General features: G+C 44.2%; 1 protein-coding gene across 1 annotated transcript in view; it reads right to left on the bottom strand.

The window, feature by feature from the left end:
- CCBE1 (collagen and calcium binding EGF domains 1) overlaps window positions 1-26,805 on the bottom strand; it is a gene marked incomplete at its 5' end in the record, with an annotated part of 94,882 nt that overhangs the window by 21,151 nt on the left and 46,926 nt on the right. The window contains one exon of the mRNA XM_010009398.1: window positions 569-621. Coding sequence (XP_010007700.1) covers window positions 569-621 — 53 coding nt within the window. The remainder of the gene's footprint in view (window positions 1-568; window positions 622-26,805) is intronic.

Genomic DNA, 26,805 nt, shown 5'->3' with positions numbered 1-26,805 from the left:
AGAGCCTCAGCCTTTTCCTACAGGAGATCTTGTTGCAGCAACCTCTGTGCCCACAACCAGGAGAGATGGTGGAAGAGTGATGCTGTTTGATGATGCTCTCCCCTCACGGGCATCTTTGGGAAATGGGTAAGTAAAGGCTGGACTGACTTAGTCACCCACTCCCTCTTCAATTACAAGCAAAATCAGCTGTTGCAGATCCACGGGGTCCATGGGGAAAGCCATCAGACAGGAAAGGTGTGCTCCTGGGTGCACAGAGCACTCCTACATACCTAGACAAAAACAGAATTTGGCCCTTTGTTTGCAGCAGGTCACGGTACAAGATCTGCGTAGCCATGTGCACTTGGGGAGGAACAAGGCTTGGCGTGCTAAGCAAAACTTCTGGAAGATACTTATCTTTTTGTTTTCCCAACAATTTCTGGGAAACAAACAGCTCCCCCACTGACATGAGATACGTCTGAGCCTGCGGTTATATTAGGATGCTCTTCCAAACCGGCAGTGCTGAGAACAGGGAAAAGGGGAAAGGCAAATGCAGGGGAACACAATGGATAAGAACAGTGAAATCACCTACCTTCAGGGATGCACTGTCCAAGAACAAACTTATAACCCTTACAGCATTTTTTCCTGAAAAACAATAAAATAAATAAATGAATAAATACGTTAACTAAAGGTTGATGCTGGCTTTATAAACGGTCATGAGTATATCATGTATGTGATGAACGAAATAAGATGAGGACCCTGAGCTTTGCAGTTGGAGATATCTCAGCATTAAAGAACACAACATAGAAACACACCATTCAATCCATGAGGTGTTTTAAATGATGGCATGGCCAGCCACCTCAGGAGCCTGGGGCTGGGTACTCCAATGCTGACACACTCAGCATCCCAAGTAGTTTCTGGAAACCCAGCTCCCTTGTGTTGAAAGGATGCAGCACTCCTCAGTGCTGCTCATACACACAGCTCAGGTCACAATATTCATGATATGGTGAAGAGTGTTTTCAGACATCCATCATTACAATGTAAACTTGCATAAAAGGTAGGTTTCAGCAAGGAGTGCACTCAACATATATGTTATCAGTAATTTCTCATCGTTTAATAAACCTCGAAGGTGGTAAGTGAAATATATTGGCTATTTCAACTGGAGCAAGGGGGAATATCTTACACAGGCAGGCAGACAAAACCGCAGTGAAGAGTCAACAGGATCAAGTGCTCTTTATGTGCTTATGATATGAACAAAGTGCTGAGAAACTAATGTTTCTTACACACTGGCCTGTAATGACATTCAGGTATTCAGCTATTCCTGCCTTCTAGACAGCAAACCACATCAAGCCACCAGGACTCCCAGCAGTGCTAAGAAGCTTTTACCAAGGGCTGTGTCCCTTATCACCCTGAGAGCTACTTGCTGAAGGGACCTAGTGATCTTCAAGGGGTCCCATGATGGTGGCTACCAGTACTGCTGCAAGAGAAGCAAACTGCTGTTCAGTGCACTGTTTTATCAAGTCTACGTGAGTCTGAGGGGAAAATAACCCTGTAATTTACAAATTCACAGTTTTTCATGCCCTGTGGACATGCTGAAATATCTGCAAAACTGGGAAACCATCCATTTGGTCTTATCTTTTAATTCAATAACTGACGCAGAAGAGTGCTAAAGACATGGCAGTCAATGACACAACACTTTCCTTGACAACACACAGCCATTGCAAATCATCATTATGTTGAATTTAAATCAACTATCAGTTGCAACTGATCACTTAAAACAAACAATGCATCACTCCAAACTATGTAAAAACAAACTTTGGCTCCGTATTTTACCCTTTTCCAAAGATTAGCTGGACTATAAATTATACTTAATGAAGGTTGAACATCTGAAGAGGAAGCTTTGCTTTGTTATGCAAACACTGGTCCCTCATTAGACTTTTCTCCAAACACTGCTGTGAAGTTTTATCTGGAAGACTAACAAATGCAGGAGGAATGAGTTCAAAGGTGCATTGGGGAGGCTGTTCATAAGCTGCAAGCAATGCCGATGGCTTTCCAAGTGCACATTCATCTCCTCCTGTCTGAGGAGGAAGGGAGGTTGATAAAGCTTTGCTTGTAGCTGCTCTTCAGAGGAAGATGCAGTCTGGATTGAGAGAGGGCAGAGAGATGGCAAAGGAGAGGAGGGCATCCCAGCCATGACATGCTGACTTGTAGGGTTATGCCAGCCACAACTAACCAGAAAGAGGGAGCAGTAGCTTTCATCCCTAAGAATTCCCACTTGATTTTCAGGCTTAGGACCCTTAGGACTCCCACTCTTAGAGTGGCTTCTGGCAGCAGATGCCAACCTCAGCTGGCACAACCTGCTCCTGTGTAAAGGCTAGCCTGCTGGGAACCTTGAGTTGCTTCTCTCCTCTCAACTCAGCCAGCAACAGCTTTTGGCTGAACTTGTTGGCTTTCCTGTGGATACGCTGTGGTTTTATCTTCCTTCCTGGATTGTCCTGATAGCCAAACCATTTGCCCCAATCAAACCCCTCTCCCACAGCCACACAGTAAGAACCCCCCACACACTGAGGTACAGCCATAAATACTGCCCTGGCACCCTGAAGCAAGCATAGCCTTGTGTAGCCTCAGCGGGGGTTGCTCCAATTAAAGAAACTGGAAAATCATACCGCCCTTGCACATATCCAAAGCCCATGCTTGGAATCCATCTCTTCAATGTCTTCTTGCAATGAGTTCCACAGGGAGATATCTTTGACACATCACTTCCTTGTTTTCAGTCTCCCTTTCAATTTTTGTTGAATTTTCCCAGAGTTTACTGGAAACGAGATTTGGGAATATTTTCTCTAAATACCCAAAGATTTTTCCACATCATGAATGCTCTAAATCACACCTAAATAAGTGGTTTAGAGGCTCTGCTTTCAGGATCACGCTCCAGAAACCAATCTGCATGATAATCTTTTCCCAGCTCCAGACTACAGATCTCTGTATTAGTGCAGCCTGTACTCGACAGCAAACTTCAGCCATCAGCATGATTTTGCCACAGAAACTGCTACTTTAGGGTTAATGCACAGGAAATACAATATGACAATACATGTTTCTCTGAACATTACAGTGCAACCCTGGGATTTGTGCATGCTCTAGCTTTTTCCATTCTTAAATCTGCCAAAATGATGGATACATGAGTTGATCATTAGCAAAGGCATTTTAATAGCAATATTCATTTCCAGACATCCAGCTCCAGGTTGACATGTGTAATCAACGTTGCGCAGCAGTAATCTTGTTATACACAGTGAGAGGTAAGAGGGGGTCCCCACTGATAATTTTAGCTACTGAATAACTTTCAATGGGTTGGTTGCTACGCAGCTGTACACGTGAGCGTGCATCAAACGTGAACTAATGCACAGCTGTGTGAGAAGCTCAGCCACTAAAATCTATGTGGAAATTGAGTTGATATATTAACTTTAAATCTGGTTTCCAAAAGAAGGATCTTCTGTCAGACTTATCTGTTACAGTTTTTAATAGGGTGCATCAGATGCTGAAAATAGAGAAACTTCTGATTCTCATGCAATCTTCGCTCAAGAACAGGCACAAGCCCAAATTCCCAGGGCATTTTGGGCACCATGATTTCAAACACTGCAATGTCTAGCTTTTGTGTTACCTGTACAGAAATCCACAGTGATAGGGACTCTCTCAAAGCAAAGTCACCCCTTTTATGTGGCAGGGAGCTGCAGGAGAAGCAGGGAGATGCTGAGCTGCTCCCCTCTGCTCTAGAAGTCGAGGTGCTCCTGTATCACTGAATGTCAGAAGATGGAATTTAGGGTCAAATCTTTGATACCAATAAACACTAGGCAAGCAGTGGATTTGCCTTTGTAGTAGGCTTTTGTGGCCCATCACCTTGCAGACTGAAGAGAGCTGAGCTTCCCAGGAGCACCCCTATGTCCCATCTCCCTCAGGTCACCCCTGTGCCCAACACAGTGGTGCTCCCCCTGCCCCATTTGCAAAGCTGTAGCTGCTTGATAGCATCGCCCCAGACAGGCAGGATGAAAGGTAAGATGCAAGGAATGTGGCTTAATTAAGCCACCCCTTTATTAAGTTAGCTTATCTGGCAGCTATCAGCAGTAACTCATCCCGTGTGGACCATGGCTTTTCCCCATAATTGTTTCCACCTGGTGCAGCGCTGCCATCACCCCCAGCCCTCCTGCTCTGCACTGGGACACTGCAGAAAGACCAGGGCATGCTGAACCCATAAAACACTGATGTGCCAGAGGGAAGGGAGTGGCTGAGGGTCCTACAGCCATTGAAATGCTTTGGAAATGCAAGCAACAACAGGATAAACATTCAAAGTGATAATTAACCTGTAGCTGTCTGCAAGAACAGGGCAACAGCTTGGATTGTGGCAACAATTGGCTTGGAGCTGCCTGATGTGTATTGGGGTTTTGGTTAACTTGAGCAAAGAAGCGACTCTAAAAGCCTATCCTGACAATTACATTGAAGAAGACATGATGACCATTTAGTGGCTGAAAAAAGGGAAGGAAAAGGGAAAATGTGAAGGGAAAGGAAAGTTTCAGATGAACATGACATGTTAAGGAAACTCTTGCTAAAGATACCAAAAGTAGAAACAAAAGAGTCCACTCTAGGAAATATTTGCCTCCTAGGAACAAAGCAGACACAGAAATCTCTACACTGAGTCAGAAAGTGAATTCTTAGGATAAAATATGGACCTTCTTTATAGCTCAGCTGATGCCTGAGCTCCACTGCAAGATGCAGCAAGTCCACAGGTCGTGAGGCGGGTCAAATCCTTCCTCTCTGACATGCTATTTCTAACCCATGAATGTCAGAAGAGTTTCATGTCGGGGGTTACAGGAGCTACTTAACATTTTATGTAGGATTAGATATATCAACACTGTTCTCCCAGGTCAGTGCTGGTAGAAAGTAATAATAATACAGTTGAGTGTATGCATGTAATAATAAAAAAAATCTCCTATTGAGAAAAGATAGAAGAAAAAATTAATCAGATTTATTCAGACAATGTCATAACCTGAACTCAGAGGACTTGTGCCATATCTTGAAGACCTGAGTCAGCAAAGGCCATGGAATGGCTGTGTTTAATTGCACAAAGGGGTCTTTGTTAGACTGGCTCCTTATTGTGCCTGCCCAGTGTTTCTATTTGATCACCCTGACTTTGAGAAATACACAGTACAGCAAAACTGCAAATGTAAAATACAGCAATTAACTTACAAAAAATAATTGGAGAGCTATGAAAGCAAGCCAACAAGGTACATTAGGAAAAAAAAACCAACTAACCAAAACAAAAAAACCCACCCCCAACTGCTGTTTTTCTCATATTCTATATAAAATCCAAATGAGGGACAGGTCTGTCTGCCAAAGCATGCACAGACAAAACCCATCTGCAGTGCAGTGTGTTAAGGAAGCAGCTCAGTAGCTGTGAACGGTTTCACGGTAATTCACATGGTGAGAAGATTTATGGCAACGTCGTGTAAAACTGAAGCAATGCTTTTTTGTTTGCCTTTCCGTGGGATACATACCAAAATCTTGAGTAAGAGAGGATGGCCTCCTTGCAGACACTTGCTCAGCACACACTTTGCTGTGGTTTCTAGACTTAGTCCTTTTTCACAGTTTTGTAAAGAGGTAATTTGTGTTCACACTGGGTGTAACACAAGGTCCAAGGCCAGCACGAGCCCTTCCAGTCACCGTCCCCGCTAAGAGTGAGCAGCACAGGCACGGTGATGTCTTCCAGTGATGCACCACCTATGACCGCTGTATGTATATGTGCGCTTCTTAACTTTTCTTAACTGACTGATTAAAGCAGGATTTGCCTGAACAACCACAGAGACAACCCTTCACCAGCAAAACTGGAACTCAGACTTCTGACAGCAAATCACTGCAACCTATTACTTGATTTTTCTGCAAGTCAGATTTTCAGTGATTAATGCGTTGCCTGAGTTGAAGCCATGTTTCTTGTCAGCTACTTAAGTCAAATAAATTTACCCACATATAATGGTTTTCTTTTTCTTAGAAAAAAGAAAAACAGGAAAGCCCTGCTATCAGCTGTTTTGCTCAGCTCTGACTATTAAGGCAGATACCAGAAATGAAGTCTTTTTCCAGTTATTGTTAATGGGAAGGTTTTGATAAGATTCATGGTTCCTGGGCTCCTCTTCCATGAACACAAGCCAGGGACCAGATCCTCCCCTGGCAAAAGCTGCATACCTCTGCTGACTTTGGGGAACTGTGCCAGCGTTTACCCAGGGAGGCTCTGCGTGATGATCTTGAAAGCTCTCAGACACGCTTCTTGGCTGCTCTTACTGTAATGTATTGTTAATGGACTCTTCCTCTCCTCGAAGTGCTGTTTCATGTCATGTTTTTATGGTCAAATGGAGTTTTATGATGCTGGAGTATAAACTGTGGTTCCTTCTTCTCAGAAGGGACCTTCCAAACCAATACAATGGCTTGCACTCCTGCAGAGCATGGTATTTGTGAACGTGTGAAGCTTGTTCCTTTATAAAAGAGCAATAAAATACTTCAAGAGGTGCAATACCCTGCATGGACAATGAGGGGTTTTCAGTTATAGGACTTCCAACCCCATGCTTGACAGTGTTCAAGGCCAGGCTAGATGGGGCTTGGAGCAACCTGGTCTAGTGGAAGGTGCCCCTGCCAGTGCCAGAAGGTTGGAACTGGATGAGCTTTAAGGTCCCTTCCAACCCAAAACATTCTATGATTCTATGAATGTGCAAAAAGCAAAACTTCACAGGTCTGGGGAATCCAGCCAGTGAAAACATCTGTCCTTTTTGTGGCAGTCCCTGAGCATCTGTTCTCTGCAGGCACAGCACAAGACATTTTGCCATGATGGGGTTTGTGGTTTCGTTTAAGTGAGAGATGTGATGAGGTGGTCAGACAAAATCTGAACCAGGCAAAATCCATCAGACCACTTCCCCAGCACATGCCCCTGTGCCAGCAGATCAGCAGTCCCAGCAGACCATCACTTTGGACTCTCTTAGGACTTTTAGGATGCAGAGAAAGGGGTTGTTAACCTGCAGAGAGCACCAAAAGAAAAAAAGAGTTCATGAGCTTCTGCTCATTACAGGAAGAAGTGGCAACTAAATTTCTGCCTTTTGGGTCTCTTCTGGGATGAATAAACTTTTAGAAAGGTTTTTTGTGATCCTTCCTTCTGAGCGTAATGAAAGAAAAGGTTATGTTGGGATTTCCACATGAACCATACAGACTCTGGCTTCACACTTTTGGGGAAGCCATAACACTGTGCTCCAGGGCCAGCACTAACATTGGCCCTTGCCAGTCCCAAGTGCAACCAGAGCTTTGGTGCTGCAAACACGGTGGCTAACAACAGACTACTCAGCATTTTTCTGTGTAGTGCAGACCAACTGGTGGTGGTGGTGGTAACCATCAGTGCTCATATCTCATTTAGCATACTAATGTTCAAAAATTACCAAGTAAAAGTGTCCCTGTGAATATCCTCTGATCAAAGAAGGAAACTCTCAGAAGGAAAATATCACACAACTTCAAAAAGGTAATTACCCCTGCTGCCACTGGAAAAGCCATTTGTTGTGTATTTTACATGCATGTGAACATCATCGTCCAAATCATATGTGTGATTCCTTCAGTGTTGGACTGTACTTTATTTCCCTTTTTCTTGGAGTTTTACTTCATTGCTTCCCCTCCCCGTCCCCCCCCAACCCGCCTTAATGCAAAGGAATGCTCGTGTAGTTTATCACTGGACAGCATGTCAAAAATACCAGAATGATTAAATAAAAGATTTTTGACTGTTCTCATCTGCTTAGACTCAGCTTTATACACACGCTGTCAGCTTTGTCTTGCTCTCTTTTCTTAAAAATTTCTTTTATTTTCTGGCATTGTACCAAGAAAATGATTTTGTTTAGTTTTGCAGGTGAAGTTGGTATGGATTTTGCAGAATCAAATTTACATTTGACAGGTGTGAAATCTGGGGAGAAGAAAAAAAAATGGATTTTATACAAAGATAGCACTGTTTGCATTACTACATAGGCTAATGAACTGGCAAATTAGTAAGTCCTCATAAATATATTGTCATTTCTAAGAACAAGTAGCCTCCTAAATCTAAATGAAAATTATCCAAGACTGAGCCCATATATTAGAATAACTCACTGCTTAGAGACTTAAAAGTATGAAAAGTGAGCAAAAGTCCTTTTTTCCACCACCTCTGACTTCCAATTAGAGGACTGCAAGCCAAATTTCCTTCCAAGTCTGTAAATAGTATGTCTTGCTGACGGCACACATTCAGTTATTTATCTAACCCAAGGTGAGCCAGAGTACAGGACTAATCACAGCACATTTGTCCTGTCTCCTGGATTTTTTTTAAACTTCCATGACTCTTCATTTGTAGCTCCAATTTCCTACCAAATATCCGTGTGAGATAGAGAGTAATAAATTCCATTTCAGCGTGGAAGGTAGAGCCAGAGCAGTGCTGCAAGGAGCTGTGCTTGCTTGCTGGCTGCTGTGCTGGTGCTCGGTCACTGGAGTCAAACAGCAATAAACTGCTGGCAAGCTCTGGGACTTACTGAATCCAGTCCAATCCAACCCCGTTTATAGAGCATCTTTCATCAACAAGATCACAAAAATGCTGCATAAGCAATGCCTAATAAACTCCTTTCAGTAAACAACAAAAGGCAAGTGCCTTTTAAACATGCAGGCACAGAAAAACACATCATAGAAACTACGCAAGGAAGTCACATTTCTAAAGCTAGTTCTTCAAACAGGACATAAGTCCCAATTAATCTTCAGAGACAGGCTAATAACTTGCTCTATGTTCATTTAGTAGTGAGCTGACATGTAAGGGCCTGATCCTGATTCTTCAGAAATCCCTGGCAGCTTTGCCATGCACATTGTCAGGTTGGGAACAAGCTCAGACTAAGCCTCAGGGTGATGGGTGGTCACATGAGGATGTGCTACAACTGGACTTCTTGGAAGAACAGTTTCATTCAGTCACTTCTGGCATAAACTTAATCAAAATAGAGTAATAGCAGCAATACTCGCTGGTTTCTTAAGTGTTCAAGGCCAGGTTGGACAGGGCTTTGGTCTAGTAGAAGATGTCCCTGCCCATGGCAGGGGGCTTGGAACTAGATGATCTTTAAGGTCCCTTACAACCCAAACCATTCTATAGCTCTACGACTCTAACTCTGGCTGTCACTTGTCATTGGAAACTGTTGCCAGCCTCTTCCCAGTTTTGATAGATTTGGGGTTTGAAATGTACCCTTGCTCCTGTACTCTCCCCACAGGCACACCACCCATCTATACCTTAGACCATCCATTTACATCCTAGACACAGGCACAGATATTTAACATATATTTTAATTTGTGATGGTTCTTGAAACTGTTTTAAATAGTCTAGAAGTGGGGAGAGCCAGACAAAAAGCTATCAGCTTTTAGGAAAGTCAAATAGCATGGAAAAATAATTTAGGAAAGATGCAGCTCTGAGCACCTCATTCTCTATGTTGGCTGCCCACAATGTCCAAAAGAGTTTCCAGCACTGAGCTGTAAGGAAGTTGTCTGTGTTTGGATACTCTGTCTCTCTGGTGCAGAAAACTTGTATTGAAAGGACAAGACACCATAGAAGGTATGGAGGTTTATGTGAATTGCCCCAGATTAATGGGAAACTGGGTACTCTCTATATACCATCTACAGACATGAGCTATGAAATGGCTCCTATCTTCCAAGCACACACTCTAGAAGAGCGCAAAAAACATAGTGTTCTAACTGTGTACATTATGAATCACATAAGGATGCTTAACAGCCACTTTTGCCTAAGGATTTTTATCTTTCCAGTACTGGTTTGGAGTCACCGGGGCATGACCCTACTTCCGCACAGCCAAGGGAATTTTTCAAGCCAAGGTTTCAACCATCCTATAAACAGCAGAAATAAATCCTATGGAAAAACCCCACATAATTTTAGAAAAACAGATTCACTGTAGAATTTTGGTTGCAAGTGCCCTTTGGAAATCATCTGATCCAAGTGCACCTGACAGCAGGGCTAACTGCTCAGAGACTCACCCAGGTGAGTCCTGAATGTCTTCAGGGATGGAGATTGCTCTTAACCACTTCTCTGTGCATTTCCCCTACTGCAACTTGTGGCTCTTGTCTCATGTCCTTTTGCAGTGCACCTCTGATGAAGGTCTGGCCTTGTCTTCTCTGTAACTCCTCATTAGGTAGTTGGAGACACCAATTCAATTTGCCCCTTAGCATCCTCTTCTCCAGACTGAGCAAACCACTTGGGCTCTTCTTGACTATAATGTGCTCAAGCTCCCGAGCATCCTAGCTCCAGTCATTGATAAGTGTACAAAACTGAAGGTAACCAAACTAAAAAGTATCACTAGCAGATATTCTTTAAACACATTAAAGAAATGGGAAAGAAGCAAACAAGCAAACAAACAAAAGAAAGAACATAAAAAAAGTGATTTGCTACATTGCAGTGGAATTGCAGCTTTGGTCCCCTCTTTTCTCCATTTCACAATAAAATCTTAAGAGAAGAAAAACTAAAAAGAAAAAAAAGTAAGTCTTGAATGAAATACAAACAATGCTATTTGTCATGACAGTATTTTCAAACAAAAGGCTTGGCAGGCTCTGATAGCTATCTAAGCAACAAGACGAAGTTAAAATTGTTCTTCTAATGTATTTTCAACATCAATAGCAGCAATGGAATTAACTTCTTAATGTAAGCCTTTGGAAATCTCTACAAAGACACTAAAAAAGATACAATCTCAAGAGTGTTTCACTGATCCAGATGTTTCTCTCTGTTTTCCCTCTGTTTTATTGTTCCCAGAGAAGACCTTGTAAAAGCTGAAACCGCTTATTAAGTGTACAGACTTAATGAATTGGACAAGGAAAGAAATAATTCTTACAAGTCAGATCCATGTTTATTGTCCAGAGAGATGATAGCAAAATGCTCTCTGTATGCAGAGCAGTGTCTTTCAGGACAGAATCTGTCTCCATGAACCGCTTCCAGCATAGAGAAAAGATTCATTTTTAAAACAATACAGTGCAAAAGTTCGCTGAATTATGTAGTGATGCTGTACCATGGCCCCAGTGCCAAGGATTATTTTTAGAGCCACACATCTGCAGGTTATTTGTTGCAGGGTAGGGTGGATGGAGTAAATTCTGAAGCAATTAGCTAAGCAGGCAAGCATTACTGGAATGAGCTGTTATTTATATGGTGTCACTAGAAGGATTGGTATCTGGGACGCGGCAGTGGTATCTGCGCTGCCCGTGTAGCTGATGCTACTCTGCTGAGGCTGCAGTCAGCAGATCTTGGGAAGTTCATGAAGCAGCTTCTTGATCTGGCAATTAGCTCCTGTGTTAAAAATGGCAGGAGAAGGAATGCCATCCAGCAAACGAAGGACAGGCGGTGCCTGCTCAAAATCAGTGCATCCCACTCTCTAATTTGTGAGCAAATGGGCAGCACAAGTCCAATTTTAAAAATAAGAAGCAAAGCTGTTTTCAGAAACTTCCTTCCATTTCCCCACCACATCATATCCCACACAGCACTCAGCTTTCAAGCCACACAGAGCCTGAATTTGGTGTCAATTGCCCGTTAGCCAAGTCCTAATTGCAGGAGTGACCGCGCTGTGCCCTAGTAGAGCAAAGCACAGCGCCAGCCCTGCAGAAAGCCCATTTCCTATTGCCTAATTTAACAGAGCTGGCACTGGCTGCTACTCTTCTCTCCTCACCCTGCTCCTGCAAGATGGTTTTAGCTTTGAACAACCTACTGAGGTTGAACACAAGACTTTTATGACATGCTGAAATGCTATCAAGTCAACTCATAGCACTTGATGCACTCTGTGTGGTTGCTACTTGCAACCATGCTCCAGCTGAAAGCAAGCCTCTCCTCTACCCCCAGCTCCCTACTATCCCACTGCCCCAAAACTAGGGATGGTCTGTGCTACAAGGCATGTTGTCTGGACAGCATGAGATAGGACCAAGAGGCACTTTGCTCTGGCCAGATGTGAAACACTGAGAGCAAAGGGGTGGAAATGAGTCAAAGGAAGAGTGGATACCCCGCAGGGCTGTCCTTCAGAAGTGGGTGTATGTCCTCAGTGAGTAAATACCTGAGAAACTGCCCATCATGTCCATTTGTAAAGCACTTTGGGATGAAGGTGGTTTACACCTGGAAGTTATTACCAGTATGTAACTGCTGGGTTTATGGACAGTTGAGTGGCCCATACAAAAGCACATTTAAACCTTTTTAATTATAGTGTGCTTTGTCTCTGGTAATTGCTTTGTTCTGGGCTATTTCACTTAATCTAAAAAGTAGTTCCTTTTATCTGTGGTACTTGTTTTTCTCTCACAGTTTGTTTAATTTTACTGTTCAACTGAGGACTTTGTGAAATAGCAAGTGATGCTTCTAGCTGCCATTTTGGTGTTATTGGTACAAAACCAAAGATCTCATTTGTTTCATTATTCCCTGCTGGCCTGCAGTATTGTGCAGTTACCCTTGTATTAATTATGCATGACAATTGAAATAGGGTTATGTTTCAAATACTAATGGCTGCAGGCACACACTGAATTTATATTACTACACCTCTTCCTAAAACCAATGCAAACTGAGGACAGCTCTGCTGGAGCTGGTTCATCAGTGCTAGTTACAAATCTGCTATCACTGGAGCAACCCTGGTATGCAAAGCATCCAAATGTGCTCAAAGTTTGGGCTCAGAAGCACAAAAAAATTCAGACCAGACTGAGATCACAATGGGGTTACTGACCATTTTACCCAGAAGGTCGGGTAGGATCTATGCAGGTAGTGCTGTTGTCTTGTACCAGGGGGAGCAGGCTAGATCATTTGAAAAGGAAAGACTTCCTTCCTTCAGTTGAAGGTGAAGAGAAGACAGGCTGATGCAGATATGCAGGAGATGAATATTGAAGGTGCACTGCAAGGGGCTGCCTGATGCTCTCATCTGCCTCGGCCACAGCAACTGCATCAGTAGCATCCCTTTGTCACCCACTGTTTAAAAAACCTCTTTCTCTGAAATTAATTTGGGAGAAGTGTCAACTGAATGCCATGTACCTTGGGCTATTAAAATCTGGTTTCCAAATAGAATGAGTGACAGCACTAAGAGCTTTCTGTAGCAGAGAATTCACAGCTGTGGCTGTGGCCAGTGGGAGGACGGAGCCTCATCACCTTCAGGAGTGTTTAAAAGCAGTGGCAGATGCCACACTGATCAACTGCCCTGGACGAACCACAACCTCGGTCATAGGTGAGAATTGTCACCTTCATCTACAACAAACAACTGGGGAAAGCTTGGGTGGTTTCCTCCTATAATTTATGGACCTTTCATGTGTTTCATTCTGTAACCACTGTTACTAAACTTTTTTCAAGTTGATGTACCTAAATAAGTGTAATATAGAGTGACTGCTAAGGAAGACTAGAAAATAAGGGAGCAGCATAGTTTTTCTGACAGGCTTATCATGGCTGGAGTGACAGTGGATGATAGTCACTTTGGCTCTCCCAGAGTTAATTTTAAGTCTCTATGGAAAGTGCATGTTGTCTCCAAAAAGTGGTATCACAGCTAAACACATTGTACACCCAAGCCATCAGTCTGTGCTAGCCTGTAAAGACAATGCTGAATACAGACCTGAGGCTAAAACAGTATCAGCAAAGACAAGATTAGCACTGCAAGATTCATACCTCTTTTCTTTTACATTTTGCATCAATCTGGTCTGCTTCTACATTTCCACCAATTTATCTATATGTAATACTGTGTGATGTCTTTGAGCACACTCCACAGTTCAAACCAACACACTTTCGTGGAGGTAATATTATATGCAGAATAAAAGGAACTAGTTGTTTTCTTTTCTACTCTCAAGCTTGTTTTCATTCCCAAAATGCTCATAGGAAGCAAACCCAACATTTTTACAGCCTGAGATATCAATCTGATTCTCCAAAATTGTTTGAAAGTGCTATATTACATCTAGCACGCTCTAATATATTTGGAATAAAGGTTTGGCATGTGTTGTAAAGCAGACTCCTCCAAGCCCATGCATGCCAGCTCCAAACTCAAATTTATATCACACACATTCTTTGAGAAATTTCACCTTTTGCTATGGATGTTTTTTCCACCTTTTCTACCTGATGAAGTGATTGTTTATTGCTGTTACAACCTGATGGGCACAGTGTGTATTATAATCTCACCATCTGCATCATTTACATTCCCAAACGTGGAATCTCAGCCAGATGCCTGACTTATCTCCAAGGCGCTGACTTCAGGCATATGGTTTTTATTTAAATGAATCACAATACTAACAGAAATCCAGTATCTATTATCTATCACAACTGCAAATAATAAATCTGAATAAATTTGTCTTTGGATTTTTATTGTTGCCCACACAGTCACTTCTGTGGATGAATCTCCTGAAGTCCAACAATAAAAATCAAATGAAAGGTAAGGCAGGATGTTAAGCAGAGTACTTCCTTACAGATGATGTCTGCAGATTGCATTACAAGTGGAAGAAAATCGTGCAGCCCTTACTGAAGTAATCCGTGTTATAGTAACACTGAGAAACAATTCAGTGCCAGGGCAGTAGGTCACCCCAAATCCATATTTCCATTAATTCTTTGAAGGATCCAGCAAAATCCACAGCACTGGTGCTCAGCAGTTAAGGATGGGGATGGAACTAGATGATCTTCAGGTCCTTTCCCATCCAAACTCTTCTATGATTCTATGATTCATGTGCAGGGGGGTCCCTAACCTGAAAACAGCACCATGCCCTCCTGCTTGCACATAGAGCTCGCAGCTTCTATTGAGAACTCATGTGGTGTTTGCTGGCACCAACCACCCCCGACCCACCCTTCCTTGAAATAAAAAGTACACTTTCATTTAGAAATACATTTTATTTCATGTTTTCCTCTGACTTGGATTTCTGGACATTTCCACACTCTTAATTAGTACTGGTAGTAGTAATAATATGTTATTACTTCCATGATGTTAACCACTAGAGTGTAAGTGCTGCAAATAGAAACTAAGTTCAACATAAAGAGATCTCCAAGAAACCTGATACTTCCTTACTTACATTTCTTAGACTTCTCACTTAAATAATTCCTTAGATTTACTACCAAATGAACACCACTTTAGCTTTCATAGAAGAAAAATGTCAGTACTTATGCTAGACTGACACCAAAGCATCCCCAGCACAGACCAGATCCCAAGCCCTCATGAAAACCCCCTCCAAAACATCATTCCCTGACCCAATATGTTTTCGAGCCACAGCAATGACAGGGCATGAAAGTCAGATAGACACGGACCATGACAAAGTTCCCCACATTAGTCTATTGTGAGTGCAGGATAATCAATGCCATCACATCCCTTGTTATACCTATACTTGAGTTTTCTGTGAAGTACCTGAATTCTCTCAAATTCACCCTGTCAGTGTGTGCAGTGAAGGGCCTGGCTAGGCTCAGGACTGTCTGTACTCAAAAAACAGGGACACACATTTTTGGAGAGCAGCTCAGCCTGGCAATGGCACGGCAGATCTCAACTCTGGTGTTAAATGAGAAATCATATCATAGAAGCACAGAATCTTAGAATCGCAGAACCATAGAATCACAGAATGGTTCATGTTGGAAGGGACCTTAAAGCTCATCCATTTCCAACCCCTGCCATGGGCAGGGACACCTTCCACTAGAGCAGGTTGCTCCAAGCCCCTGTGTCCAACCTGGCCTTGAACACTGCCAGGGATGGGGCAGCCACAGCTTCTCTGGGCACCCTGTGCCAGCGCCTCAGCACCCTCACAGGGAAGAACTTCTTCCTAATGTCTAATCTAAATCTCCTCTCTTTCAGTTTAAAGCCGTTCCCCCTTGTCCTGTCCCTACCTGCGCTTGTCAGAAGTCCCTCTCCAGATTTCTTGTAGCCCATTTAGGCACTGGAAGCTGCTTTAAGATCTCCACAGAGCCTTCTCTTCTACAGGGTGAAACAGCCCAGCTCTTTCAGCCTGGCTCCAGAGCAGAGCTGCTCCAGCCCTTGAAGCATCTTCATGAACATCCCCTGGACTTGCTCCAACAGCTCCACACCTCCCTTATGTTGAAGGGCCCCAGAGCTGGTTGCAGAACAGCAGGTTGGGTCCCACAAGAGCAGAGGGGGAGAATCACCTTCCTCAAGCTGCTGGCCACGCTCCTTTTGATGCAGACGGTTGCACATGGTTGGCATCCTTTTGATGCACATGATTGGCATCCTTTTGATGCATATGGTAGGCTTTCTGGGCTGCGGGAACAACTGCTGGGTCATGTTGGCCTTGTCAACCAACATCCTTAATTCCTTCTCATTTCTAAGCAGGAAAAACCTGGGCTTTAGTGTCCCGGTTTTCAGCAGGGTTTTTTAAAAAGTCTTTCAGAGCTTCACTGCTTTGGGAGGTGGTCAAAGGACATGAAATGAGGAAATTTGTACCAACACCAAGAGGAGGAGGTTACCTGCTTGCTCACTCCAGTGGCTTACGGTCTCCAGCCACAGCCTGCAGCCCTCCTCCTGTGATGGGGTGGGGAGACCCTGTGGAGGTACCTCCTCAAAGGAGACAACACAAGCACCCCATGTACAAATGCATCACCCCACATGGCATGTGCCTGTGGTTTGACAGCCAACCATGGTGAAATGATTGCTCCTAGAGAGAGGGGTTGGCCTCAAGGGAGCTCTTAGGGAACACAGTTTGCAGAGCTGCAGGCAAGGGCAGCCACCCCCCTCAGCTGCGCAGCTACTCTGGCCCTCCCTGTGGATTAAGCTGTTTTGTAAACCAGGGAGATTGCAATGCTAAAGTTTCACTGCGTTTGGACCTTTCAGGAAACCGTTCCAGAAACAGAACTAGAAAAAACAACCCAGACTACAACCATGTAATTAAATGCTGAATCATAACAGAGAGCCACAGAAATCCAGTGAAAATTATGCTGGCGTGTGGTTAACACTGGCTTTTCTTAATTTGTGAGTGCTAAACCCTTCACATGTTCATAAGGTCGCTGTTGTGTGAAGCACTGACTTTATTTGATCGCTATTTTCAGCTCACCAAATTCCCTTTCAGAGGTCCTTGAAGCCATCAGAGATGATGTTTGCTGCCCTGTACTTTTCCAGTTAATGTCTGACTTGTCGTTTATCTGCCAGAATGCTTCAATGGTGTGGTGCTGCAGAAGATGCAGTCAGAGCATCGCACTGTGCATCACTATGTGCTGCCACAGCTGCTCAGTGTCCGCTCAGGGACCCTGCCCATACAGAAGGGTTGGTGGATGCCTAAGTGGGAACAACTAAAACACAGGCTAGGGTGAAAAACCGTGGGAATGGGCACTCCAACCTTTAGGACCAGATCTTTTCTAGCCCAATGTGCAGTTCATACATGTGTATCAGGGTCCCTGACTTAACCTGCTTGAGGAACCAGCTGAGGGTGCCCCTCCACTGAGCAGGGACACCTACTTGCCTGATACTTCTTCAGCAGCTTGTGCCAGGAAGCTGCAAGTGCTGCCATGTTCATTACCAGATGGCATGGGTACTGCCCTCCCTGGCACACAGCTTGAGTCTCTGAGTCCTCATGAACTCATTTCACTGTTCACATGCACTATCATGCAGTAGCCTTCAAAGATGCCCATGCCAGTTTTAAGTGTTCTAGCCTAGGCCTGGCAGTGGCATGGCTGCCTGTATCCATCACTCTGCCCATGCATTGCTCTGTGTTGATATATTCCTCTGTCCTGTGACTTTAAGGATAAAACAGGACTTTTGTTGCTCACTGGGATGTCACCAAAATTGCAATAAAGTAGCCACTGTGATCAGTTCTTGTCAGGGGATGATCTTTGAAGTAAATGCAGCTGAGGATTGATAAAAATGACTGATGATTGCACTTGAGGAGCAAGCTCAGTGGCTTTAGATTGCCGCTTTTTATCAGGCCAATGCAAAACTAGCAGGGAGTCCAACAGGAGCCTGCTGCCCTTGAATGCATCTGCACAACTGTCTAGGTGCTAAGTGATCCCACCACCAGTGTCCTCCACAGAAGGATGGAAAGGACCCGTCTGCCAGTTAAGAGAACATCTGAGACCTTATAAAAATGATGAATTAATTTTCCACAGATAAAGGCTGGTGTTTTATGCTGCTACCTACAAAAACCCAACTGCACGGTTTCTGACAGGGGTTTAGCTGTTGCTTTTGACAGCGATGGCAAAGAATAGCAAAACAGTCAAGACTGCTCTTGTTAGAGCTGGGCAGTAAATTACATGCTCTGCTCCATCCACAAAGAAATGTTTATCATCTATTGCCAAAAACCACAGCACCCTGGTGTTTCCTCAGGCTTTCTTCCCATTTCTGCAGCCACCAAGGAGGCTGTTACCCTTGGGAAGTCTCATTTAGAATAAACAGCTCTTTATGTTCATTATCATAATTCTCAGAGAAAGGGATGGAGGTAGCTAATTAGCAATTATGCATGACCGATCAGGCAGCCTGGAAGCACCAGGCTGGACCCAGCCAATCTGCAAGAGCATCTTTCAGGCTGAAGAGCCACAGCAAACCTTGTGACTCTTCCTCTGGCCTTGAGGACACCCAGGCTTTGAGCTGGGGGATTTCTTCTCTTTTTGGGATGACAAACAGTTCACTGGAGGGGGTGAGGAGAAGCCTAACAGTAGCACAGTTTCAGGAAATGACTGATTTTAAGATTGATTAAGAAAAAAATAAGAGCCTGTGGCCCAGAGTGTTTCAGTTCCTCATTGAGAAGCAGTGATTGCAGATCAGAAGTTAGTGACTGCTGCTTGAAGGCAAAAAGGAGACTCCAAATCCCCAAGCACAAGTGTTTTTGGGGAAGACTAAACTGCATTGCTTTGATTGTTGGGTTTTTTTTCCAGTTTAGTCTTGGAACCTCATTTTGACCCTGCTTCAATTTCACCCCTGTGGTGATGGCATGGCGAAGCTGGGCTCAGTGAGCTCAGAGCTGGTCACCAACATGTCTCAGTCAGGAACACCCAGAGATGCTCAGAGCCTCCCCACCTGCACTGACCAAGAGCTCTGGAGCGGGACTCCAGCTTGGCTTTGGCTTAGCTACTGGCGATAGAGACTTGCACCCACCATCACCCATCTCATCCCTCTCCTCCTAACACACTGGGAGGTCCTGGACCCAGCGGCTGTGGTCCATCATTCAACCAGTGAGGGGAAAACAGGTCTGATAAGCAACCCTCCTCAGAGCAGGTCTGTTTTAAATCCAAGCAACATGAAGCATTTTGCAAGTTAGGGAGTTACCTCAGAGATTTTGCCAGTGGCACAGGTTTTCAGTTCAGCTTAATACCCTCACCCTACGTTTAGCTCAGCTCCTAATAATAGGGGTTAATCCCCTCTCGTTAGCATGGTTTATTACAAGATCACAGTAATCCCTCTACAGGTTCAAAATCGACGAGTTAAAAATGTATGAACATACTCAAAGTGGTGGCAGGTTAAAAGAAACGATTCTCATGCTATTTGTAAGCTAGAGGTTGGATTTTGTCCTGCTGCTTGTACTACCTAAAATAGCTGTTTCTAAAATACAACTTGATTGCTCTCTGATGTTTTGTAACAGGCATGGAGATTGTCTCACTTTTGAAATGTCTTAGATTTCAATGTCCCACAAAGAGAGTCTTCCAATTCCCACTGGCCTGCAGGAAATGCTTGTAACCCATGAGTTTGAATCAAAACACTGCATTTTTATCAAATCTTGTCAAGTTACTTTTTCCATTACCAATTTCTCCCCCCAAATCATTATTTACTTATACATTCTTTGCTACTTAGAAACACAGGAGGAGAGAACAAATGCATCAGCCAGCAATGCACTGAGGAACATCTCTGGAAACACTAATGGCTTCTCACTCAGCAAACAGATTTTGATGTAGGCATGTCTAGTTCAGAGAAGGGAGCTGGGAGAATGGCACTATTTCACATAAAAACACACAGAGATGGCCAAAACCTTTATATAACACAATGGGATCATCAATGCGGTTAAAAACAAAACCATTACTGTGGTGCTGGACTGCACTGTATACGTGGTGTCCTGGAGACCTGCCTGTCCTGGATTCAGTAGGGTGTTCAAATAGCTGGGCTATTTAAATACATGTGGAATCACATCCAGATTTCCCCCGTGTCCACAGAGCCTGGGTTAGCCAATGTACTTTGGACGTGGAAGGACAGCTTTGCAACTGCACCAAGCTGAGCATGTGCTGGATGGTCATGTCTGCCGTCCCCACCTCAGCCTGCCTGGATTTGTCCCTGTGGGCCAGCAGGCAGAAAGGAAGGTGAGGAAATAAGATTTGTCATGGCACCCACACAAAAGGGGGAAAATACTAATTAAAAAAGTCAACATTTAAGTTTCATGTGGAATTAAAAGCAGGGGAGCACACGCAGGATGAGCTGAAGAGGCAGGTCTTGATCTGCATGGAAATTCGGCATCTCCCTTCTGCGTGACCACGCAAGGATCCTGGATGGCACTAACCTACATTCTTTGCTCCAGCATTCCCAAAAGACATAGAAATCCATGGCACTCTTACAAAAGCAGGAAAGTGATGAGGCAGTCCTGTGGCAGAGCTGCTCCCTTCTCACAGTGGTGTGTTTCCCCCGCTACCCAGCTGTGTGGAGACAGCACTTCTGTTCCAGCCAACACAGGGATTCTATAGGGATGCCCAAAGAGAAGGCCAGAGCCTGGGTACTCCTTCCTTGCCCCTTGGCTGAACGCTGCTGCATGCCCAGCACCCAGCACCACCCAGGAACCCCAGGCTCCAGCAGCCTTCCCTCCACCGCAACCACCAAACACATTATGGGGTCACCCAGTCTGCAAACCAATGGCTGGTGGGACCATAGCATCCCAGGACCTACAGCTCTGGGACAAAACACTCGAAGACAACTACAGACCTAAATGGAACTGCATCCCCAGCTCCCAGGGAGCTTGCCAGCAGACCCCCGCACAGGCACACTCTGAGGGGAAACACCAAATGTAAAAGGTTTTGGAGAAAAAAGACAGGGTTGTTCAGAAGCATGGAACAGAACTGCAAGGGAAACTTGTAAATAAGGCAGGATCTTTTCAGTAGAAAGGAGAAAGGGACAGTGAAAGAGAGGTGGAACAGAGGTCTGAAACTCAAGAATGGTGGGGAGCAGGCAGATAAGGACACACAGTGCTGTGCCTCGCTTCATAAAATCCAGACAGAAATGATGAGGCAGCAGGCTTAAATAAACCAGATAACATGTACTTTTTCATACAACACTAAACTGCAATATGTGGGGTGAGGTGGAGGCTAGAAAAGTAAGGAAGTTCACATAGGACTTGGACACATTCATGAGGACTAGCTCTGGGTGGTTACAACAGGCAAATACCTGCCTATCCCCATCTGCACAGGCAGGAGTGCAGACACTGCTGCTGCAGATGGGAGGTAGGCAGAAGTCCTCCCCAGTGCTGCTTTTGTGCTGCCATCTGCTATCTAAGCTTGTAGTAAGTCACTCTCTACCACATTATCTTAGCCTCTTACAAACTGCTATCAGCTCAACAAGGATGGACGGTCTGCTTTGAAGCTCTTTGCTGCAAATGGGAATGTCGAGCAAGAGCAGCTTGCTCTCAGCCTGCCCAGCTACCTGGGCTAGTTTGAAGGTAAGATAAAGCAGCCCACCAAGTGTTATGACAAGGAGCCTTTTAGCAAAAATGAAGCAGAGAGACTCTGTTTACAAGAACCGCTTGTAAATGGAAACCAAGACCCAAATCTGAAAGGAAAACCGCATGGCCATAATCTCTCTCTCATGAAAGGAGTAGTAATTCCAATGTCACATGGCAAGCTAAATGGTCTCTTCTAACCAAACGAGGATTACAACTGCATTCCTGGATCATACCTGACCTGGAGAACACTCTGAAGTGAGAGGAGGGGAAAAGGCCTCCCCCTTTCTGCTTTACATGTCCCTGGCACAGCCGGACAAAAGGTTATGGATCAGCTTAGTTAGTTTACAGAACAACCCAAACGATTTTCCTGGAATGAATCCTTGACATGAACATTTCCAGCAGGGACGGGTAACAGCCTGCTTCTACTGCTTCACTGTCAACAGGAAACGTGTGAAGTATGTGATGGGATTCACTGCATTTCATAATCAAACCTATAGGTGCAAAGTAAAATGGATTTAGGAGTCTGTTGCAGTATTTATTTTGCCAGCAGACGTTCCATGCAAAGACTGGACTTGGGCTTGTACTTCATCCCAGCTGAACGATGGGCTAGGTCTGGTTTTGCTCTGAATGACTGTGCAAGATGAGGCTCACAGTGGGCCAGTACATGCCTACATATGTACAGACAACAGATAGATAGAGGAACCAGCACTTCTACAAGCAACAAGCCCTTACACCATGGCTTTTAATGCCTTAGATCTGCAGCAAGGAGATTTCATCCAGGAGCTTCTGAACATCCATTCTGGCCACCTCAATGTGAACCAACTCCAGGGCTGACCTCCTTTAAAACCCCATTTATCTCTATCATGGCACCCATGTAAATGTAGATCTGGCAGAAGGACTAAAACCAGCCAGTGATGGCAATGCAACTGGCAAAAAATTTTTGGGTATTTGCTCTGCTAGCACTGTGTAATGTCAAGAGGGAATAAGAGACAGCATTGAAAGACCAAGACCAAAACCAAAGTCCCAGTACGAAAGTCAAAAGGAGATGGCAGTGTGTACTAACACACACAATTAAGTCAGTGGCATAGAAAATTGTACAGGAAAACAGGGAAGTCCTTGTTCTCCTTGAGAAAACTCATGAGACAGAGACTTTGTACCCATACAGTTAAGCATCCTGCTGCACAGGATTCTCATGGGTTTTCCAAGGTGGGCATGATGAAAAGGCTCGCTGCAAAGGAATCACGTCAGCAGGGACCCCCCGCACTCCAGATCACTGCATGCAAGAAAGAGCTGGCACTGGCATGAAGTCTTTGCCCTCAAACACAGACATTACCTCCTGACACTCACGGTCACCAGTCCTGGTACTTGGGAAGACAACAAAACAGCACAGCAAGTCAGTAACCACACACTGCTGAGCACCGCAATGGAGACAGAGTCAGCAGTGACCGTAATTCACAGTACTCCCTCTGACCAGCACTTTGTGTGGCAAATGCTCGCATTAAAGTGCCAGAAAAACCACTGCAATCAGTGCTTGCCCAACCCCAAATCCCAGTCAGCTCAGATCCCCTAGCGACTGCTGGTTTTCCCAAATAATTCACAACTTTCAGCTTTTGCTTGAGAATGCAACACGCTGCAAATTCTGAGAAAACCGCTGATATTTTTAGCAGTATCACACTCAGAAACCAAAATCAAGGAACGACCCTCAAGGCATCACCCAAAAGCAAATAATTCAAACATCAGAGGAACGAACAGCTGTCCTCACACCCTTTTCTAGTGGAGCACTGGTTAAGCCCCAGTATAATTCTTCTAATTTAACAGAGGCACGTGGCAAGCTTTCCCTAAATCACAAATACAGCAGTCATATTTCAAGAGCTGAAATTTCACCAGTGGCTGGTGGTCACTGTGCTAAACATCACAACAGGCTGGCTTGTTGCAAAAGGGAGTTGTTTTCTTAGTCAATTATGCCATTATTTCCAAAAGCATGCTTTACATGACAGGATATAAATCTTGGCAGGCCTCTCCTGAGCACACTCTGCCCCACATAGATATCACTAGTGGAGAACCATTTAACTAACGCATTTAGACCCTAAAGACGAGCAGGGCTGGATCGTGGGAGAACACTGGTGAGAAGCACAGCCCCACAATAGCAGGGCAGCCAAAGAAAATAGGGCTGCTCTGAGCCTGTCCTTCGTGCAGATGTAAAAACCGAGATAAGAAATGTTAACCCTGCAGGTAGCAGCTGTGCCATGACTAGCACATTTCTAATTCCAGGCGGTTATCATTTCTCATCTTTAAAGGGCTTGCAGCATCTTTAGGTACCCTAGCAGCTTGCAGTGATGTGCACGCTGCAACGTGGGGTATGCTGAAAGTGCCACATGGGGCAAGCAAGAGGAGCATTGCTGTTTTTTTTCTCGAAATTGAAGATATTTTGCAATACTGTGCTATTTGTCCTGCAACATGAAAGTAAAGCTCGGACAGAGCCAGGACAAGCAAGGCAGGATTGATTTGCAGGAGGAAAGGAGGAGGTAGGAGCGCTGCTGGTCACTGCTAGGTGCATGGGGAGGCAGCTGCTTCACTGGTGGACAAGAACAGCTTCGGAAAGGAGATGGGAAGAACCCACAAAAAGTAACCCTGTCCAGGACAGCGAACAGATGAGAAGGAGCCCAGAAGTGACCAGACAATGTGTTGACCATGTGCAAACTATTCACTTTTTCATTTCTATAATCTGCATGGTATTTATAGACTTCTCTGTAGCATTTGAGTGGAGATCTGTGGTTTTGTGTTTTTTGAGAAGACATTTCACCTTTTGCAATAAGCTTTTGACCAATGCTAGCACAAAGAGATGCAAAAGAAACACTGGAAGTGATCTTACCAATGAGCTAAGAAAACACTTCAAAACCACATGTCAGCTAAGGACAGATTCATGTGCAGCACATGCTTATCTGTGCTACAGAGTTTTTTGAAAGTATTATTGCTATGAGAGATGAGATAAAGAAAATTTACTACCATGCAAACATCTCCAGCAACATGCCTACATTTCCAAATAGCATTTTGTAGAATTCAGATTGGAGATCAGCAACTGAAGCCCTGAGGAGAGATTACAGGATTGAAAACACTGCATTAAGTGCAAAAGAAAAAACACGACTACACAGTCAGAATCAGGGTTTTACCAGTGGGAAAAGAAAGATGAATGAGTTGTCCAGGAGCTGCTTTCAAATGACTAGGTATTTCTTTTTATATCACTAATTGTATGTAGTGAGCTACAAACATGCTTTTCTATATACATAAAAAAATATGCACTTTCTTTGAAGTTAGTGGACAGTTTCCTCTTTTCTTTGCCAGTTAGGGAGCTAAAACACAGTGAGATCAAGAAAAATATAACCTCCATTTATTGTGGAGCAGTTTGTGATCACCAGAGGCTCCATTTTCAGAGGTTTTGCACCACTCTGTGTTTGTTTGAAGCCTGGTCCCCACAGATGGTCGGTATAGCTACGAGTTGTCACTACTACTGCAAATGCAAACTAAGGTCTACAATGAGGTGTTCAGTGAGAAAATGGCTCAAAACATTTTTGCTGCACCAGAAGGAGCTGGAAGGTGAGCTACAGCTATCTCCAACCTTCTCTTTCTGCAGCCCTTGCTTCATTTTTACATGTCCTCCTCCTGCTTCCCCAGAAGCAAAGTGTAGCACAGATAAAAACCTCTTGATCTTGTCCTTGAGAAGAGGGAAAGGAATAGAGGGGGCCGAGGAGGAAGAAGGGTGCAGGGAGTGCAGATAAAAGAGGATTTCATCTTCCATACCACCTTTTTCTCTGGGCAGACATCCTTCCTTGGGACACTGGCTGGGGGCAAAGATGTCCTGGCACGGCCCCATCCACCAGCCACATCCACAGAAGGCTTCACAGTGCAGTGACAGCAGCACCAGGCACCTCCTGTGCACCACAGAGGGTAAGGACGTGCTTTTTTCTCCCTCTCTTCCTCACACAGTTGCTTGTAGAGAGCTGCTAGGCATTGCTCCCCATCTCCTTTCTTTTCAGTCTGTTGGACATAGGGAAACCATAAGCCATGGGATAGTAACTTAAATGTTCAAAAACTGTGTAGAAGAGGCCTTCAGTCATATGGTTTAGTGGTGGTCTTGGCAGTCCTGGGGCAATGGTTGGACTTGATGATCTTAAAGGTCTTTTCCAACCTAGTTGATTCTGTGATTCTATTCTCTGATTCTCATGTCGGTGGAGTGTTTTGCAAGGCAACAGCTATGTTTTTCTTTTTGCTCTAAAAGCTCAGTAAAATAGCCACTACCCCAAAGTGAATTTAAATAAGGTTTAACTGCTTTGAAGCCTAGTAGTTGACTCTGTGCTAGAATATAATTTGATTTCATACTTCTTTGAATCTTTGGCAGAGCCAAAAAGCCAGCTATACTATTGGGTTTCCCTTTAGTTTTCTTTTTAAACACATCACTGCAATGCGAAGCAAATCCAGTGATTCTAATGAACTCTGTTTTAAATGCAAAACATGTTTTGTAGCACTTAAAAATCAAGCAAACTGCCAGAGATTGCTAAATAGCTAGTATGAATTCCCTGCCATTTTCTACATGTGAAGGTCAAGCCTGGGAGATGAGCAGGCACTCTCTGAGTTTGCAGACTGGCTCCATCTGTTACACATAAAGTTCTGTTTTGGCAGTGAAAACACTAGAAGGGGGAAAAAACATGCCTTAGTGTCTGTATTTACTAACTGCAGGGCCTGATCTTGCAGTGAGCTGCGTGTCTCAAGCCCTAGTGGGGTGGAGGGAACATGCTGGTGCTCAGCCACCTTTAGGGACCTCCACAGAGCTCACCCTCTGCTTGTTTTTATTAAGGCACAGAAACCTGTGTCTTCATTGCAAACTCCCTGCTCTGACACTACAGAAACATATTGAGTGTTAGCATCCTTTGCTCTTCTCTGTGTAGCTTTACCCTGGCTTTCCCTTCACCTATCCAACTGGCCAGGATAGCTGTGACTGTCCTGTGTGTATCCTTTGGTGTAGGACACAGGGTGGAACCACTCATGGAGTTGTTCTCTGTACCATAAAGGAGAAACAGGTAGAGAAGGGCTGAGGCTGTTTGCACCTCCGAACTGCTGCTGACTGCAGCTGTACCCTGTCTGCAGACAGTGATAAAAAGAGAGTCATGTTTTTAATACCAGAACATGAGAAGACCTTGTATCAGCAAGGACACGAGA

The sequence above is a fragment of the Nestor notabilis genome, unplaced genomic scaffold (genome assembly GCF_000696875.1).
Source record: "Nestor notabilis isolate BGI_N333 unplaced genomic scaffold, ASM69687v1 scaffold5282, whole genome shotgun sequence".
NCBI lineage: Eukaryota > Metazoa > Chordata > Aves > Psittaciformes > Psittacidae > Nestor > Nestor notabilis.
Note: the sequence above shows the minus strand (reverse complement) of the source record. Positions and strands in the feature narration are given on the sequence as shown.